The sequence below is a fragment of the Diabrotica virgifera genome, chromosome 6 (assembly GCF_917563875.1).
Source record: "Diabrotica virgifera virgifera chromosome 6, PGI_DIABVI_V3a".
Lineage (NCBI taxonomy): Eukaryota > Metazoa > Arthropoda > Insecta > Coleoptera > Chrysomelidae > Diabrotica > Diabrotica virgifera.
Window position 1 is genome coordinate 140,896,515 of NC_065448.1, and position 18,709 is coordinate 140,915,223.

At 30.5% G+C, this 18,709-nt stretch overlaps 1 protein-coding gene across 6 annotated transcripts in view; it reads left to right on the forward strand.

Annotated features, from left to right (window-relative positions):
* LOC114325319 (coiled-coil domain-containing protein AGAP005037-like) overlaps nucleotides 1-18,709 on the forward strand; it is a 250,810-nt gene that overhangs the window by 219,183 nt on the left and 12,918 nt on the right. The window contains exon 14 of one of the 6 annotated variants that reach the window (XM_050654054.1): nucleotides 6,295-6,366. The exons of the other annotated variants lie outside the window; for them this stretch is intronic. Coding sequence (XP_050510011.1) covers nucleotides 6,295-6,327 — 33 coding nt within the window. The 3' untranslated portion in view covers nucleotides 6,328-6,366. The remainder of the gene's footprint in view (nucleotides 1-6,294; nucleotides 6,367-18,709) is intronic. 6 annotated transcript variants of the gene reach the window in all.

An 18,709-nucleotide genomic window follows, 5' to 3' on the forward strand; every position in this document is an offset into this window, starting at 1 on the left:
GGGGAAAACTCATTACAACTTATTTAAAGTGTTTAAAAAAAGCTTTATTTTTGTTTTATAAAAAAAATTTCTATCATCAAAATTAAACAAGTTACGCTCAAAATAAAGTTAGTCCCTTTTGGTTTTGGTAAAAAAATCGAGAAAATCACCCCCTAATTAATATCTTAAATGAACTTAATCGTTACGACTTCATCAGTTTCTTGACTCCTGTATATATTGTTTATATGATCTGTAAGTTTCATCGGTTCAAAGTCCTTATTATTGAAAGGGCTGTAGTTAAAAGGGGTTAAACGAGTCACTGATCACGAATGTATGCAAATTTAGAAACACCAAATCTTAATCAATTTTTGTCCAACAGAAAAACAAAAACATACATGATATTCAGAAAAGCAAATCTAACTTTTTTTGTTTTTCGAGATTTTTGGTATCTCTAACAATTTTTAAGTTATTTTGAAAAAAAGCATATTTTTCAAAATTAAAATTTTTTAAAATTTTACTTTGAAACCAAATTTTTTCAAAAATTAGCACTTTGAATCGATGAAACTTACAGATCATATAAACACAACATAAGTAAAATAATTTGTGGAGCGGTAACGATTAATTTAATTTAAGTTGCTAATTAGGGGGTGGTCTTCCCGATTTTATTTTGCAAAAACAAAAGGGACCAACTTTATTTTGAGCGTAACTTGCTTAAATTTAATGCTAGAAACTTTTTGTAAAAACAGAAATAAAGCTTTGTTTAAACACTTTAAAAAAGTTTTAATAGGTTTTCCCCAAAAAGTGCTTAATTTTTTGGATATTTCACGTCGAAATATTCTATTTGAAATTTGGTGTATATGAATCTATTTTTCATTGCCTATAACTCTGATTTTACGAGATCCAGAGACCTAACGCGTACACCATTTTTTTACTTTTTTATAGGCTATATTTTTCCTAAGAACGTTTTTTTCGACAAAATACTTAATTTTTGAGTTATTTGCGAAAAACCGTCTAAAAATGTGGTTATTTTGTTGAAAAATGAACATATTCACTTGCAAATAACTCGAAAAGTGTTGACTTGGCGAAAAAGCTCTATAGAATAAAAGTAACTTAAAATTAGTCAGTTTACCCATTTCCGGACTTATTTTGGACATATATTTTTTCACCCCCAAGAAGGGGAGAAAGTCACCCCCAGAGCAAAAGCACACATCGGCACAATATCACTTTTTTTCTTTGATATGTAAGCTATATGTATGCCACATTTCATGTCAATCCAAGCGGTTCTTTAAAATTTAGAGCAAAAACCGTGAAAGAATGGACTAACTACAATTTTTAATTTTAATTAAAATAGGTATTGTACGTTAAAATAAAATAAATTATTTTTGATGGGCAAAAAAGAGGGAACGATCGTCGAGTCCGACACCCACAAGATGTCATTCTAGCGCGATACAGTTTTGTTATTACAAAACTCTTAATTTTGAATTGAAAATACTTTCAAATACAATACAATACAATAGGCACAGTACAATAATTAATTACAAAAGATTTCCGATCTCTTGTCCAACAAATTTACAGCCTATAATCTTTTGATAAACATTAAAAATTATACTTTTTCAATATAGACAAGGCGAAAACGGCGGATTCTTTGGAGAAAATATTCCCATGAGATTTTTTGCATAATCACATTCGTGAGACATTCCACAATAAGATTCAAGAAGTCGCCCAGGCGAAAAGTGGTCCAAATTTTTTTTAACAATTTTTTTATCAAATTGTAAAAATCAATATTTTGACCGAAACAATTTTTTTTAGGTTTTTTGGACCATTTTGGATAAAAAAGGTCTCTTATAATTTTTCTCTAAAGTTAATCGTTTTCGAGGTAAAAGTATTTTACAATTGAAAAAAATGAAAAATGGCGATTTTCAAGGCTTAATAACTCGGTTAAAAGTTTAAAGGCGCATACAAGATCCTGAAGAAATTTTTGTCGTTATTTGATTACTAAGCTGTTATTTTTAAGTAAAAATATTGAGCGACATGCACATATTAGGCGGCCGTCCATGATGAGTGCGAAAGAGATGCCGTTCAGGTAGTCCAATGGCGCATCTCACTCGCACTCACATTTACAGTTGCGTCAATACGATCTTACCAATCATTATTAATAATTAAAAATAACAGCTTACTAATAAATTAATGAGACAAATTTCTTCAGAATCATGAAGGGGGGCTTTAAATTTGATTTAGTCACTTTCTGACTTTCATAATAATTATTTTTAACCGAGTTATTAAGTCTTAAAAATGGCCATTTTCGCGTTTTTCAAATTTTAAATTGCTTATAACTCGAACACGATCAACTTTAGAGAAAAATTATAAGAGACCTTTTCTGTCCGGACTGGTCCGAAAAATCTAAAAAAAATTTCTCCGGAACGAGAATACTGATTTTTGCAATTTGATTAAAAAAAATTGTTAAAAAAAAATTGGACCACTTTTCGCGTGGGCGACTTCTTGAAAGTTATTCTGGGGTGTTTTACGAATGTGATATGAAAAAAAATCTCATGGGAATATTTTTCCAACGAACCCGCCGTTTTCGCCTTGTCTAATAACAAAACATAACAGCGCTAGAGCTACAGGTTAGGTGTTGTGCGTGCATGCGGAAACGCGTCCAACCTGAACTCCAAAACTTTTCAGAAAGTGGTAGACTCGCTGAAACAGTTAAAACCGTTTTTAAGACTTTTTAATCATTTTAAAAAAGGACGGGGTACTGGGGACTCGTACTAATACAAATCGATAATTCTTACTTTAATTGAATGATTAATTTTTTGATGTGATTGTTTTGTTAATTTGTTGATGCTAATAATGCGTGTTAAATAATAATGTAATAAATTATTAAATTTGTTATTTTTTAAACTGTAATTTTATTATTTAATTACAAGGGAATATTTATATAATATACTGGGTATCAAAAAATTATGACTAAAGGTAAACCACATATTCTGGAATTAAAAATAATAGGGATATAGAAAATTATGCTTTCACAGTTGATCTTTTCGTGAACAGAGTAACGGATTCCTCAATTTTTTTTTATTATTTTAGATTTTTTTAGTATTTACACAGTTGTGTAAAGGTTTACTAGACATTTGTTGTACTTATACCGGGTGGAAGAAAAGAAATGTTTTCCTTATGTTAAGTTTGGGACACACTCTAGGGAAGACGAGATACAAATGTGAGTATACATCGGAATCGTATTAAGGTCTGTTTTGTGAACATTTTAGTTTTTGAATGTCTCTGATATCTTAACAAACAAAGAAACTAAGTGGTTTTACTCCTTAACATGTGTTTTGACCGAAACAAAACTAAATTAACAATAACAAGGAACAGTTAACAAAACTTTAAAAACAGAACGGCACATAACGTAAATAGTTCTTATCGATACATAATATAAGAGTTTTTGTCGACCAGGTAAGCGGTATGCACAGCGCAACATAAAAGAGATGAGATTGTTTAATAGAGGCTCTGTGATGTTTCGGGGTGAAATTTCCTTGAGAGAAAGTACAAATTTGGTGTCTAAGTGGAGGCTCTCTAAACAGCGAGAGGTACATAACATAGATTTTTTTCTTTGGACAGTCTGTTCCTTTCGCACTATATATAGAAAATAATTTCATCTTAGTGGTATGATAAGACATGGCTTCCTCACGAATCTCATGTCGTCAGTTAAAACACATATTAAAGAGTAAACTCGTCTAGTTTCTTTGTTATTAAAGATATCCGAGAAATTAAAAAATAAAATGTTCACAAAACATGAGACTACAATATAATATCGATGTATACCCACCTTTGTATCTTTTCCTCCCTACAGGGTGTCTCAAAGTTTTATTTAGGTTTAAACACATGTTAAACTACAAGCCCGTCTATTTTTTGCTTCTAAAGATATCAGCGACATTCAAAAACTAAATTTTTCACAACACATAAGACTACAATACGAGTCTGATGTGTACTCAAATTTGTACATCGTCCTCCCTGCAGGGTTTCTGAATCTTAACCTAAAATAACATTTTTTTCTTCCACGCGGCATAAGTACAAAAAAGAAGTTAGAGTAAACCTTTGCACAACTGTGTAAATATTAAATAAAAGTCTAAAGTAATAAAAAAAATTAGAGGAATCCTTTAATATGTTCACTAAAAAATTAACTGTGAAAATGAGCATAATTTTCTATATTCCTAACTTATGCCTCGCAGTATAGCCCAGTCGGGATAGCATTTGACCTTGCATTAGGAGCTGCCCCAAATTTTATTTTTTTAATCTTTAGGGAGGGACAATATTAGTAAAAGTTTAAAATCTCGACTGAATTCCACCGTTGCGTTAGCCGCCATCTTGATTTTAAACGAGAACCGTTTTTGCTCAATATCTCCGCCATTTTAAATTTTTTGACAAAAAGTGTAGAAACTGAAATTGTTGAAAATGTGATTGTCTATAATTTCATTTAGTATAATTTTTTTCGTGCGGTGGATATTTTCCGAGTTATGAGGGGAAAATAGTGACAGTTGTAGCATAATTATTGAATTATTGAATTATCTCGTTTATTATTAGTTTTACAACAAATATTTACCCATACAAAAATGAAGAGAATTAAATTTTGTACAATTTTGATGCCGTTCATTTTTTTGATAAAATCAATATTTAAGGTAGTACGTATGTGGTAAAGGTGCGAGCGTAAGACCTGATTGATTTTGTAGCAATGGTTTTTGTTCAATATCTCCGCCATTTTCAACTTTTTGACAAAAAGTGTAAGAACTGAAATTGTTGCAATTACGATTTACTACAATTTTTCGAGAGAACCAGTGGCGGGTCTACAAGAGGGGGGGGAAATGGGAAAATTCCCCCCAACAGGGTCCAAAATTAAAAAAAAATTGTTGGAACATCACGATATATTAGCTGACATAAAACTTAAAATATCGACAGACAAATTCAACCAATAAAACCCGCTAGTTAATAAAATTAAGTGAACTTAATGTATATAATGTCTTTTTATGTCTTTTATATACTTAGTTTGGTTGATGTTTCATTGGAAATTTCAAAAATTGTATAAAATATAATTCTCTTTATCTTTTTTTATGTACAATTATGACGTAAAGTTAATAATAAATGAGACAATTCAATAATTATGCTTCCCCTCCGCTTCCATTATTTTCCCCCTTAACTCGGAGAATATTGATCGTATAAAAAAATTGTGCCAAAGAAATTGTAGGAAATTGCATTTCCAACAATTTTCTTTCCCACCATTTATATCGAAAAATTGAAAATGGCGAAGATATTAAGCAACAACAGTTCTCATTTAAAATCAATATGGCGGCTAATACAACCGCGGAATTCAGTCGAGATTTTAAATTTACACTACTATTATTTACACTATTTACACTAACCCGACTGGACTAGTATACATATTTCTGGCCCCAGAATATGTGGATGAAGTTATAATCTACTTAGTTCTTCTTAAGTCTCTAAATCACTATTTCAACGTAAAACTATAAGGTACTATATAAATTTTGAAGATATATTAATAATGTATTTTACTAATCACATATTGTATATCCACACTATGGAACGATAAGAATCACTAATAATAATTATCCAAAATAATGCGTTGCGTATTGTTTCAAATTTCATAGCTTCAACACAAGAATATATTTGTGCATGTGTTAATTTAGATATCCAGTATTTACCTATAAAGACGAGTACAATGAAAGTGTGGAAGAGATCTGGTACATATTTTGGTAGACTTGTGGCATAAGTACCTAGAATTAAAAGCATTAAGTTGCGTATCAAAAGTTGATAAAGTAATTTTTATTCACTCTGTATTTGAATGTACTTTAAAGTGCAATTGTAGTTTAGAATGTAGCTTATTTGCTTAATGACCTTGTAATAAAAGGTTTCTAGGTAGTTTTCAAGGTTTCCGACTGGCAGATTCCTACCTTACTATAAGGGAAAGATTTTTTTATGCATGGTGAATGCTTTTTTATTTGCCCTTATTTGAATATAATTTGGTGCTAGTACCTTCTATCGTAGCATGAATAGCCCAAATAAACAAGCTGTATTTAAATTCCCAAAAATAACTCTAAAACTGTAATTATTAATAGGTTTTTCCGTAGATAAATGACACTAAACGGAAATCTAAAACTTAATATCGCTTTTTCTTTGCTAATTCATAACATTTTCAAATTATTTTGCTTTTGGCTGCAGCAATTCTTGACTTGGAATGGCATCCTTATTTAAGCTTTATTTTTTTATGTTTGTGTGTTAATTTTTATTTTCTTTTTTTTTTAGTTGTTTCAGTTGGACTCACTCAATAATCAGTAGTTGATGTGTTTTTTTGCACCTAAAATATTTGGTTTCAAGGTAACCATTAAATACTATGCTCAGCTCCAATTTTATCATTTAGTAAAATCATCAAATATAGTTTATTATGGACAATACCAAAATAACTTTTTGGTTCAATAACTTTGTTCACATTGTATTAAATATTAATTATTTTAATAAATTGTACAAAAATATGATTGTTAAGGACAGTTACAAATATTTTTTAATGCACTTTGAAAGACTAATTAATATGAACAAGAATAATAGAGTACTTATACAAGTTTTCACCCAACGTGAGCGGAAGTTGAAATTTGAACTATTTGTGAACTTTGCGATAATTAATATACGATTTTAATAATTTTCAGTCTTTTTGCCAAATGTCCGGTTATATCTTTTTAACCGGAAATGACATCAAAACCGAAATTAAATATTTGAGATCGTCTTTCAAAACGCGTCGATTGATATACATAAATAACGTGCACTATGTCTGCGACTGTAATGTGGCACTTTCAGTTACAACTGTTTAACCGCAAGAGTATATAGTACTTGTACCGCAATGCGTATCTACTATTTCGTTAACTTTAAAACAGTACTTCCAGTTGCAACTCGGAAATAGGAAGTCCGAGGTAAAATTTCTCACCTCTTCTTTGCGATATAAGCTCCCATTCGACAACTTATTTTTCATTATATCTATTCTAATAACAGAGGAGGTGTATTCACGGATAGACAAACGGACGGCCAGACTATTATGAAACCGGAAGTATATAATATTTGTTCTCGTTTCTTCTTTCTAAGAAGCGAAATACTATTTCAGCTACTATAAAACAGTATTTTCGGCATGAAACCGGTAGCCTGAGGTCAAATTTCTCACTTTTGATACCATCTTTGGGTTATAAGCTTTCATTTGACACGTCATTTGTCATTCTATCTATCCTCATAACGAAGAAGTTGTGTTTACAGATGGACAGACAGACAGACATGGATAATTCAAGGTTTTCACATTTCAGTGGTGAAAACAAAATTTTAAAAATATACTGTGAGGCTTAAGTTATTGATATCTATCCTCTCTGAGCTCGTAGGTAGAGGGGATAATTAAAAATTCGCGAGCGCCAGTAGTGAACATTGAATGAACTTTAACTGGAAATTTGACGTTCTGCATTAAGGGTTGCATATAATTTTTACTAAATGTCTCATTTGAAAGGCCGAAAAAAAAGTTTCTTTTGAACGAGGTATACTAAATTTTCTCTTTTTGCACTCCTGTACTTAACTGATTAAAATAAACAGAAATTTTCAGGAACTTTTGACCCTCGATAATAATGTAGTATTTCACCCTGCGTTTAAATTTTTCAAATATACTTATCGGTTCTCTCAGGATTCGAAAAAAAAGTAATGCATTTAAAAAGAGTCGGTGCGAAATTTTACGTTTACGCTCATAATTAATTATTTAAATGCAATAAATGCATAATTTAATATTTAAGAAGTATTATACTACAATTGTATTAAATTATTAAACTTTTTTGCAGAATAATTTTTTTCTAATATTATCTGTCAACATAAACTTCAAAACTATAAGCAAAATCTTAAAAATAATCATAGTGAATAATAAATTCTGTACTTACTGATTAATATTAACTATCGATTACAATCCAATTAGTTCTTTACGTTGTAAATATTACACGATAAGAGTTAAATAATAAGTTTGAAACAATTATTATTTGCTTTTCTCCTTTTCTCTTTAAATTTACGGCCGAAACAGTACGTCATCCGCTAGATGGCGATACCAGCCACACCAGCGAAACTCACAGAGGATTGGCAACACTTTTCTCTTTCCAGCGAAATTTACAACGAAAGTTGTATAGTATTTTTACTACAAAAGCGATATTACGTAGGTCAAAATTTTTGACGTAAGAGAACTGTCAAAACATTAGAATGTGACTTTTCATTATTGCCATGTTTATTATAATATCGCAATAATGAAAAGTCACATTCTAATGTTTTGACAGTTCTCTTACGTCAAAAATTTTGACCTACGTAACATCGCTTTTGTAGTAAAAATACTATACTAGTAATCCGCCAGGTAGATGGCGATACCAGCGAAGCTCAGGGCGTATAAAAAATTATGCTCATTTCATAGTTGATTTTTTCGTGAACAGATTAACGGATTCCGTTATTTTTTTTATTGTAGTCGGAAAAATGAAAGATTATCCATGAACGATCATTTAAAGCACATATTTTGTATTTGCTGTCTTTTTATATAAATAACAAACGAGAGAGATAAATTATTAATAATCTAAATAATATATCTCTCTCATTTGTTATTTATAGAAAAACACAGCAAATACGAAATAGGTGCTTGATATAATTGTTCGGGGGTAATCGTTCATTTTTCCGACTGTATTTTAGACTTTCCTTTGGTATTTACACAGTTGGGCAAATGTTTACTTAGGCCGTCCGCACATAGGTCGATCGAAGACACGTCTCAATGTTCGCGCGTCTTGCTTGTCTTGTACGAACACTGCGGCACAAGCGATTGTTCTCCGCACATTAGTCGATTCAGTTTTCTTACATCTTCCAACCAGGAAGAACGCATTTTTGATATATCAACCAAAACGACAATTTCGATCTGTGAAAAATACAGTATTGTTACATTTTTAGTAGGAATATAACCTGTAGTAGTAGTAAACCTATAATTTGAATATAATGAGCATTATATTGAGGACATTTTTCTATTTCCCCAACGAATTTTATATTAAACACCTAGAAACAGAAGTTCAATGTTTTCAGAATTTTATATTACAAACAGTATATTTCCACAAAGCTAGTAGGTTGTACTACAATCAACGAACATAACATGCTCCGATCTTTAAATAAAACTAAAATTTAATTGAGCGCAAAACACAACAAAAAACGAAGGAAACAAATAAAATAAACTACCTATATGACTGGAAACGTGCGTCTGACTCGAACTTTCTCGTGCGCTACGGATCGCAAGCGACGAGTGTCGTACAAGACGAGGAGATTTGTAATCGTAAACGCTCCGTGTACGGAGCTCAATGCCACAACGAAGGAACTTGACTGTCGGGGAGAGATCTACGCGACTGGAATCGAGTCGAGTAGTTCGAGCGTCGCTCCATGTGCGGACGAAAACTTCTTTTTTGTACTTATACCGGGTGGAAGAAGAGAATAATGTTTTTCTTATGTTAAGTTTCAGACACCCTGTAGGGAGGACAAGATACGAATATGAGCATACATCGACATCGTATTGCAGTCTTATGTTTGAGAACATTTTGTTTTTCGAATGTCGCTGATACCTTTATAAAAAAAGAAAATAGAAGGTTTTAATCTTTAACATGTGTTTTAACTGAAACAAAAGTTTGAGACACTCTCTAGGGAGGAAAAGGTACAAAGGTGGGTATACATCTAAATTATATTGTAGTCTCATATAACAAAGAAACAAGCCGGTTTTACTCTTTAATATATGTGTGTTTAAACTGACGACATGCGATACGTGAGGAGGCCATGTCTTATCATGCCAGTAAGATGAAATTATTTCCTATATATAGTGCGAAAGGAACAGAGTGTTCAAAGAAGAAAACCGTGTAATGTACCTATCGCTATTTAAAGAGCCTCCACGTGGAAACCAAATTCGTACTTATTCTCGAGGAAATTTCCCCCAAAAACATCACAGAGCCTCCATTAAACAATCTCGTCTCTCTTATGATTCGCTGTGCATACCGCTTACTTGGTCGGCAGCAAACTCGTATGGATGTCGATCAGAACTGTTAACGTGATGTGCCATTCTGTTTTTAAAGTTTTGTTAACTGCTATTTTTTATTGCTAATTTAGTTTTGTTTCAGTTAAAACACATGTTAAGGGGCAAAACCACCTATTTTTTTGTTTCTTTAGTTATCAGGGAAATTCAAAAGGTAAAATGTTCAGAAAACATAAGGTTACAATTTTCTTTTTCTTCTTCTTCTTCTTCTTCTTCTTCTTCTTCTTCTTCTTCTTCTTCTTCTGTCTATTTGCACTCTTGGACGAAGGCCTTCCCATGAGCTCTCCATGTTTTGTGCTATTTGGTGCCAGTTTGATGTCGTCTAGCCATCGTTTTTGTTGTCTTCCTCTACTACGACTGTGCTCGCGTGGTCTCCAATGTACAATGTTTCTCGTCCACCTTTCGATATTTTGTCCTTCTACGTGTCCTACCCAGTTCCATTTCGTTTGCGCAATTCTTCCAATTACATCTTCCACCTTCATCCATCCTCATTTCGTATAGTTCCCTCAGAAATACCTACACCTAACATAGATCGTTCGATCGCTCGTTATATACCTAAGACTACAATAAGATTTCGATATATACCTACCTACATTTGTAGCTTGTCCTCCCTACAGGGTATCTCAAACTTAACATAAGAAAAACATGTCTTTTCTTCTACCCGGTATAGGTTTAGAAAAAAGTTTAAGTCAACCGTTACCCAAATATGTAAATATCAAACAAAAATTTGAAATAATAAACAAAAATTAGTGGAATCGGTTAATCTGTTTACGAAAAGTCAGTTATGAAAATGAGCATAATTTTCTAAATCCCTAACTTAGGCCTCGCAGTATAGTTTATCTGTCTCTCCGAATGTTTGTTTTTTAAAAGTTTTGTGACACTTTATTCTACGATATAAAAACTGTCCTTACAATATATCAACATTTTAATGGATAGAACGCAAACGAATCATTATTTCATTTGTCCAAATTTTGAGAAATATTTAGAAAGAACTTGTTGATACTGAAATTATTGTCGCTTCATTGACAGAGAGTTACATTATTGAGGATTAGCAGTTTTGGAACATGCTGTATAAATACAAACAATCAATTATAGTAAAGCAAAAAAAAAAGATCACTTTAATGTGAAACATTAATATTGGAGTTATTTCCTGATAGTATCAGCTAGTACCTACTACAAAGTATTATTAAGATTACTACAAGTACCTACTAGTATTACTACTAGTATTAGTTAATGGGGGTCTATTTAATGATAATTTTGTTTAATTATTTTATTAGCCTTTTTAACTTCAGCTTCATATTATTTATATAAATGGTCACATTACTTTCTATGACAACTGCAATTTCTGCAAGTATTATGTATATTCCTACTTTTAAACTCCAAAATATCAATAAGACAGACATATCAGCAAGTATATAAGTGAAATCTTTTTAATCTACTAAATTCCACTTTCAACCTATTCCACCTATTCCACTTTCTACACACTAACAACACGGAGGAAGCAATGTGAAGGAATGGCGATACAAGTAAGACTTAAATAACTGCCATACACATTAAGTTTTGCGAATGATTAAGTCGTCTTTGCACAGAATCTTGAAGATGGAAATTTTCTAATGAGTTCTCGAATGAATATAGCTTTGTAAAAACAAGATAAGAACAAATGAGATTTGTAGATGGACAAAAAGATAAATAGAAGTTACCAGGATTTAGGAATTGAACGTGGCAGAAAGCTTATTAACACAATAATTAAAATAAGAAAAACATCGTATCTGAGCCACATACTTCGAAACGATCTTTTCTCTGCTGCACGTCATCATGCAAGGAAGAGTAGAGGGAAAAAAGGCTTGGGAAGAAAGAAGAAGTATTGGCTGAGGAATATCAGAGATTGGACTCAGTGTTGAACAGATATTTCACGTTGCAAAAGATAGAGAAGCGTTTAAAGAAATGATCACCAGCCATCGTTAGAAGACGGCACAAGAAGAAGAATGATTTATAATAACAAAAAACTCGCAAGTAGAAGAAAATTGCAAATAAAAACTAAAAACGAAAAAGGACAAGTAGACAACTGTACCTAATAGTCCAGGGCCGAAAAATAAAAACGGGAAAAAAATCAATACAGATATTTGAAGGTGCTAAATCGTAGGGGGGACATAGTTAATTAAAAATACATGCAGAGGTACTCGTAAATCGACCTCATTTATTTATAAACAAAGGCCAAAGTCAGAAAATATTGTTTTTTGCCTATAGCATTTTTAATATCATATTTACAGCAAAAGTTGTTTTATGAAAGTTGTGTATCATAAACAAACGATTATTTTGAATTTTTACAAGTTAAAATCCATAAAGAATTAACAGAGAAAACTGCAAAAACCAGGTTTTTTGCACTATTTTGTAAATGTCAATAACTTTTAACAAATAGGTCGTAAGGAACTTATTATACCTTGATCATGAGGAAATTAAGTGCCTTTATTATTGTTCAAAATTTCAAGAAGATCTCTTTGTCAGTTTACGAGTTATGTTAAATGTTTTTCCCAGACATCGAATGTTTAAACAATCTTTGTTGCCCTAAGAGTATTTTCAGAGCTTTTTGGCAAAGTGCAATGAGTTCTTAAAGACTAAAAGTACTAAGAAAGTTAAAAAAAAGAATATATTTTTTTCTTGATTGTTGCTGAATAGGTCGATAAAAAAATGGTGAGTTTTTTCCTTATAAACGATTAGAATATCTTTGTTATTTTTCTGATAAATATTTATAATTAGTTGTATCAAAAAGCTGGTAAAAACACACATTAAAAAGAAAAAAACAACTTTCTAGGAGCAATAATAGCCCATTTATCCTTTTTTTTAAATCACATCGCGATTGTTTATAAATATTAAGAGTTGAAATTTTTACAGAATGATAATAAATATCTATATTTTATATTTCAATTGATAAGTACGGAATATCTTCTATTTAAAACGAGTAATAACCCTTTAAAGTGAAGTTACTCACGCTGACTGAGCTGGGACCATGTGATGGGGAAGATTGTCGGAGTCCAGTTCCGCGCGCCGAGATTTTGCTATAGAAAGTTAAATTTGGAGCGCTTGAAAAGTTTTATAATATCGCAGCTTCCAGAGAACGTAGAGCCTTCATTTTTTGAAGTTATACTTCTTTACCGGCGATAGAGGGTGATTTTTTTATATGTTAAAACCTATCAGCCCGGCGCATGCGCATTATAACTTTGTTCTGATTGGATGTTCAAATGACATGTCAAAAATTATCCGATATGGCAGCTGTGGTTTGGAGGTAAAGGTAAAGGTAAACAAATGTATAATATATTAGTTTTATTGTTGTGAGGACAGAAACAAAAAAGTTTATAATATTGTAGTGACTTTTAAATAGTTTTTAAAAGCAACAGGTACGTAATAATTGTTAATGTATCATGGGTATAAACCTACCTATTTGATCTGCCAAAATACATAGTATGTAATACTTTTATTTATATAATTTGATTACCATCAAAATTTCTATCAATATTCACCTAATATATTGTTTTTTTACTCTATGTTTTGTTGTATTTTTTCAATTCTAAATCATTTCAATTCAAAATTAAAATAATTTGATCAATTTTCAAAATATCAAAATATCACAAGTTTAATCCGTTTAGTTAGTCGATCTTCGTAAATAATGACACATAGTGTCCGTGGCTAAGCGGAGAAGGCGAATGAATTCCAATACCAACCGCTCTTATCAGCGCTGGTTCGAGTCCCCATAGAAACTTTCTTTTTTGTTTTTTTTAATACATTTTATGATTGTAAGTATATTTATTATATAATTGTATTTTCAGAAAATACGTATTTAGTTAAAAAAATTTTCGACAATTAATGTTCAGACGTCATTTGTGGCTTGTTTAATGTGTTTGTGTGTGTTTTATTCTTTTATTATTTTAATTTTTGGCACTGTTCTAATAAAAATGTTTGAGAAGTAGTAAGTATAAATTAGTTTAATATTTAAACAAAATATAAATAAAAAGTATATTAATTTCGTTTAAATCATATAATAGAAGTATAACTTCTTACGTGCGTACAAAGTACACACACACATTCTTTTTTTTTAAATGTGGGTAACTCGACGAAAGAATAACAACTAGCTAATTTTCATTTACCGAAAAAATCGGAAAATTCTGGAAAATGGACTTTATTATTCAACATCCATTTACAATGTTAACACTAATATATTTTGATAAATATTTTCATAAAATAGTATAAATTTGTAAATGCATATTAAAATATAATTATAGTATATATCTATTTATATACAGGGTGGTTCATTTTATTCGCCTCGGTGTCTGTACGGAAAACGACTTGATTTAAAAAAATTCTTCATAGACATATAGAGGGCAATTAATACTACAATCTAAAAATAATGTGAATTATACAGGGTGCTACAAAAAAGAGTGGTATATCAAAGATATATTTTTTTATGGAACATCCTACAACTAATGAAATTTTTAAATTGTCCTTAAAAAATAAGCTAGGCTATACCTAAGTACAGGGTATTTTGACTCATTTAAATTTTTACAAAAATATAAAATTTTAGAAAAAAGTATATATTTACAAATCTAAGAGTCGGTGACAAATTTTTTCTTAGATCTTCATAATAGACTATTCAGCATTTTTAAACAGATGTTTATTGTAACAAAATTTATAATTACTTAATAGTACATTTTTAGATTTAAAAACTAATTGAAAACAAAAACCTTCTCAGATTGAAAAAAAATGTGTGTATAGATTATAATTATTGATCTTCGTTAATTATACACAGTTTATGTACAGGTTCATTAATTTCTTATTTCTTCAACATTATTCCTAATTTTTTGAAACAAATCTTCTTCAACTTCCACTTTCGTCATCTATAATAACTGTCAAAAGGTTGTAGCATCTTTTTTCGCCAGTGTCATCTTTGCAATGTATGCAAAGCTCGGTACAATTGATTTATTTCAAGAAATTGTGGATAATGTGGAAGGAATGAATGAACCTGTACAAAAACTGTGTAGAATTAATGAAGATGAATAATTATAATATATACATACCTAATGTTTTTTTAATTTGAGAACGTTTTTGTTTTTAATTAATTTTTAACCCGGGAGTAGTCGCGCTCACTTATGTAACGTGAACAGTCGCGTGTTAGATTCTATCTCAAAATACGAAATTTAAATACGAATTTACAACAAATTTTAATTTCATAGTATTTTTATTTACTTGTTATGTTAGAAATATTATTTCTAACAATTATTAAAGCTAATTGGCTCTCCCCATAGCCATAAATTCCACAAAAAGAAGAAGAAAAAAATCTACCCATTACTACACCCTTCCTCGAGGCACTTACGAAATTTTTTCAAAATTGCAAAATTGTTCATCAAATTATCGCGAAAAAGGATAAAATGTGAGATTCTATTTAATGGCGCGACTACTCGCGGGTTAAATCTAAAAATGTACGATTAAGTAATATAAATTTTGTTACAATAAACATCTGTTTAAATATGCTGAATAGTCTATTATGAAGATCCAAGAAAAAATTTTCACTGATTCTTAGATTTGTAAATATTTAGTTTTTTTCTAAATCTTTATATTTTTCTAAACATTGAAATAAATCAAAACACCCTGTACTTAGGTATAGTCTAGCTTCTTTTTTAAGGGCAATTTCAAAATTTCATCAGGTGAAGGGTGTTCCATAAAAAAATATATCTTTGGTATACCACTCTCTTTTCAAGCACCCTGTATAATTCACATTATTTTTAGATTGCAGTGTTAATGGCCTGGTATATTTTTTATGAAGAAATTTTTCTTAAATCAAGTCGTTTTCCGTACAGACAGCGAGGCGAATAAAATGAACCACCCAGTATATAAATAGGTATATACTATAATTATATTTTAATATTTATTCACAAATTTATAATATTTCATGACAATATTTATGAAATTATATGTGTTAACGTTGTAAATGCATGTTGAATAAAAAAGTGCATTTTCCAGAATTTTCCGATTTTTCCGGTAAATGAAAATTAGCTAGTTGCTATTCTTTCGTCGAGTTACTCCAATTTAAAAAAAAATGAAGGCTCTACGTTCTCTGGAAACTGAGATATTGTAAAATTTTTCAAACGCTCCAAATTGAACTTTCTATATAGTATTTCTATATAATAGCAAAATCTCGACGCGCGAAACTGGACTCCGACAATCTTCCCCATCACACGGTCCCAGCTCAGTCAGCGTGTGTAACTTCACTTTAAACGGTTATCACTCGTTTTAAATAGAAGATATTCCGTACTTATCCATTGAAATATAAAATGTAGATATTTATTATCATTCTGTAAAAATTTCAACTCTTAATATTTATAAACAATAGAGATGTGATTTTTCAAAAAAAAAGTATAACTTGACTATAATTGGTTCTAGAAAGTTGGTTTTTCTTTTTTAATGTGTGTTTTTATCAGCGTTTGGATACAGTCAATTATAATTATTTATCAGAAAAAATAACAAAGATATTCTAATTGTTTATAAGGAAAAAACTCACCATTTTTTAGCGACTTGTTTAACAACATTTAAAAAACAAATATATTCCTTTTTTTAACTTTCTTAGTACTTTGAGTCTTTAAGAATCCATTGCACCTTGCCAAAAAGCTCTGAAAATACTCCTAGGGCAACAATGATTGTTTAAACATTCGATGTCTGGGATAAACATTTAACATAACTCGTAAACTAACAAATAGATCTTCTTAAAATTTTGTACACTAATAAAGGCACTTAATTACCTCGTGATCAAGGTGCAATAAGTTCCTTACGGACTTTTTGGTAAAAGTTATTAACAGTTACAAAATAGTGCAAAAAACCTGGTTTTTTGCAACTATCTCGGTTAATTTTTTATGGATTTTAACTTATGAAAATTCAAATTAATTGTTTTTTCATGAGACACAACTTTTCTAAAACAACTTTTGCTGTAAATATGATACTAAAAATGCTATAGGCAAAAAACCATATTTTTTTATTTTGGCCTTTTTTTTTAAATGAGGTCGATTTACGAGTACCTCTGTATGTATTTTTAATTAACTTTATCCATCCTACCATTTAGCACCTTCAAATACCTGTATTGATTTTTACCCTGAAATCGCTCATATTTATTTTTCTACCCTGGTCTATAACCTATTTGGTAGGATAGACCGAAATATAAAACAACTGGTATAAGTGGTTAAATAATCACTCTTCAAAAATAACAAAATTCACACACAATACCACAGCTCACTAGTGCCATTTAACGATAAACATAAGAACAAACGGGTCCAGGGATCTTTACGATGTTAATAAAATATTGTAAACACAAAAATCTTACTTACATGCCAGGACTGAAGATGTTATATTCTACAGAAAACTAAATACCAATACAGATCTAAAAATATGATAATAGATATGTTTTATTTCACTTTCTGTTTCATTTTGCTCTGGTATTTATATAAAAAATATAATAAATAATTTTAGGGAAAAACATTTGAACGACGAAAACATGGCATGTGTTATAGTGCGATATAATCAAAGGCATTAAATTAAATTAGGTATTAAAATTGTTTTTATACAGGTTATGAGTATGTTTTAATTTATAAAATATAAAACTTTATTGAAAATACCTGGCAGTGACCACGGCGACCACGCTATGTTTGACCATGCAATACCTATGTATTCGAATACCTGGTGAATAATAGTAAATAGTTATTCTTACTTTTCCAAAATATTTTTCCTTTTGTATAGGTATACATATAGCCCAATAAATGACCGTTTTGGAGTGTAATTTCCAGGGGCAATTCCGAATTGCATGAAAATTTGGATTTAGGTTCTACTTACCCTCCACTTCAAAGTTGAATTTGTGCCGTTGGTTGCTTTTACTTGGGGGGTGACATTTATCCTTTCTCGGGGGGTGAAACACGCGTGTTTAAAATAAGCTGGGAAATGGATAAACTGGCTTAAGTATTTTAAGCACCTTTTGTTCTATAAAGTTTTTTACGTAAGTCAATACTTTTCCAGTTATTCGCGATTTAAAATGTTGATTTTTCGACAAAAAAACTACGTTTTCAGACCGTTTTTCCCAAATAACTCAAAAAGTAAATATTTTATCGAAAAAATATATTTAGCAAAAGTGTAGCCTACAAAAAAACGAAAAAATGGTGTACCAGTAAAGTCTACAAATTGAGTAGAAGCAAAGTTGTAGCTCATGAAAAATTCTTATTCGTCTAATTCCAAATCGAATAATTCAACGCGAAATCACCGAAGAAAGAAGCGTTTTTCGGGAAAACCTTATTAACATTTTTAAAGTATCGAAAAAGGCTTATTATTTGTTTTTTACAAAAGTTTACAGCATCAAAAATAAACGAGTTACACTGAAAAAATAAAGTTGGCCCCTTTTTTTTGGTAAAAAAATCGTGAAAACCTCCCTCTATTTAGCACCCTAAATGAAATTAATCGTTTGGCTTTACCATTTATTTTAACTGTATGTGTATTGTTTATATGATCTGTAAGTTTGATTGGTTTGAAGGGCTTATTTTTGCAAACATTTGGTTTTATAGTAAAATAAAATTTTCTAAAAAT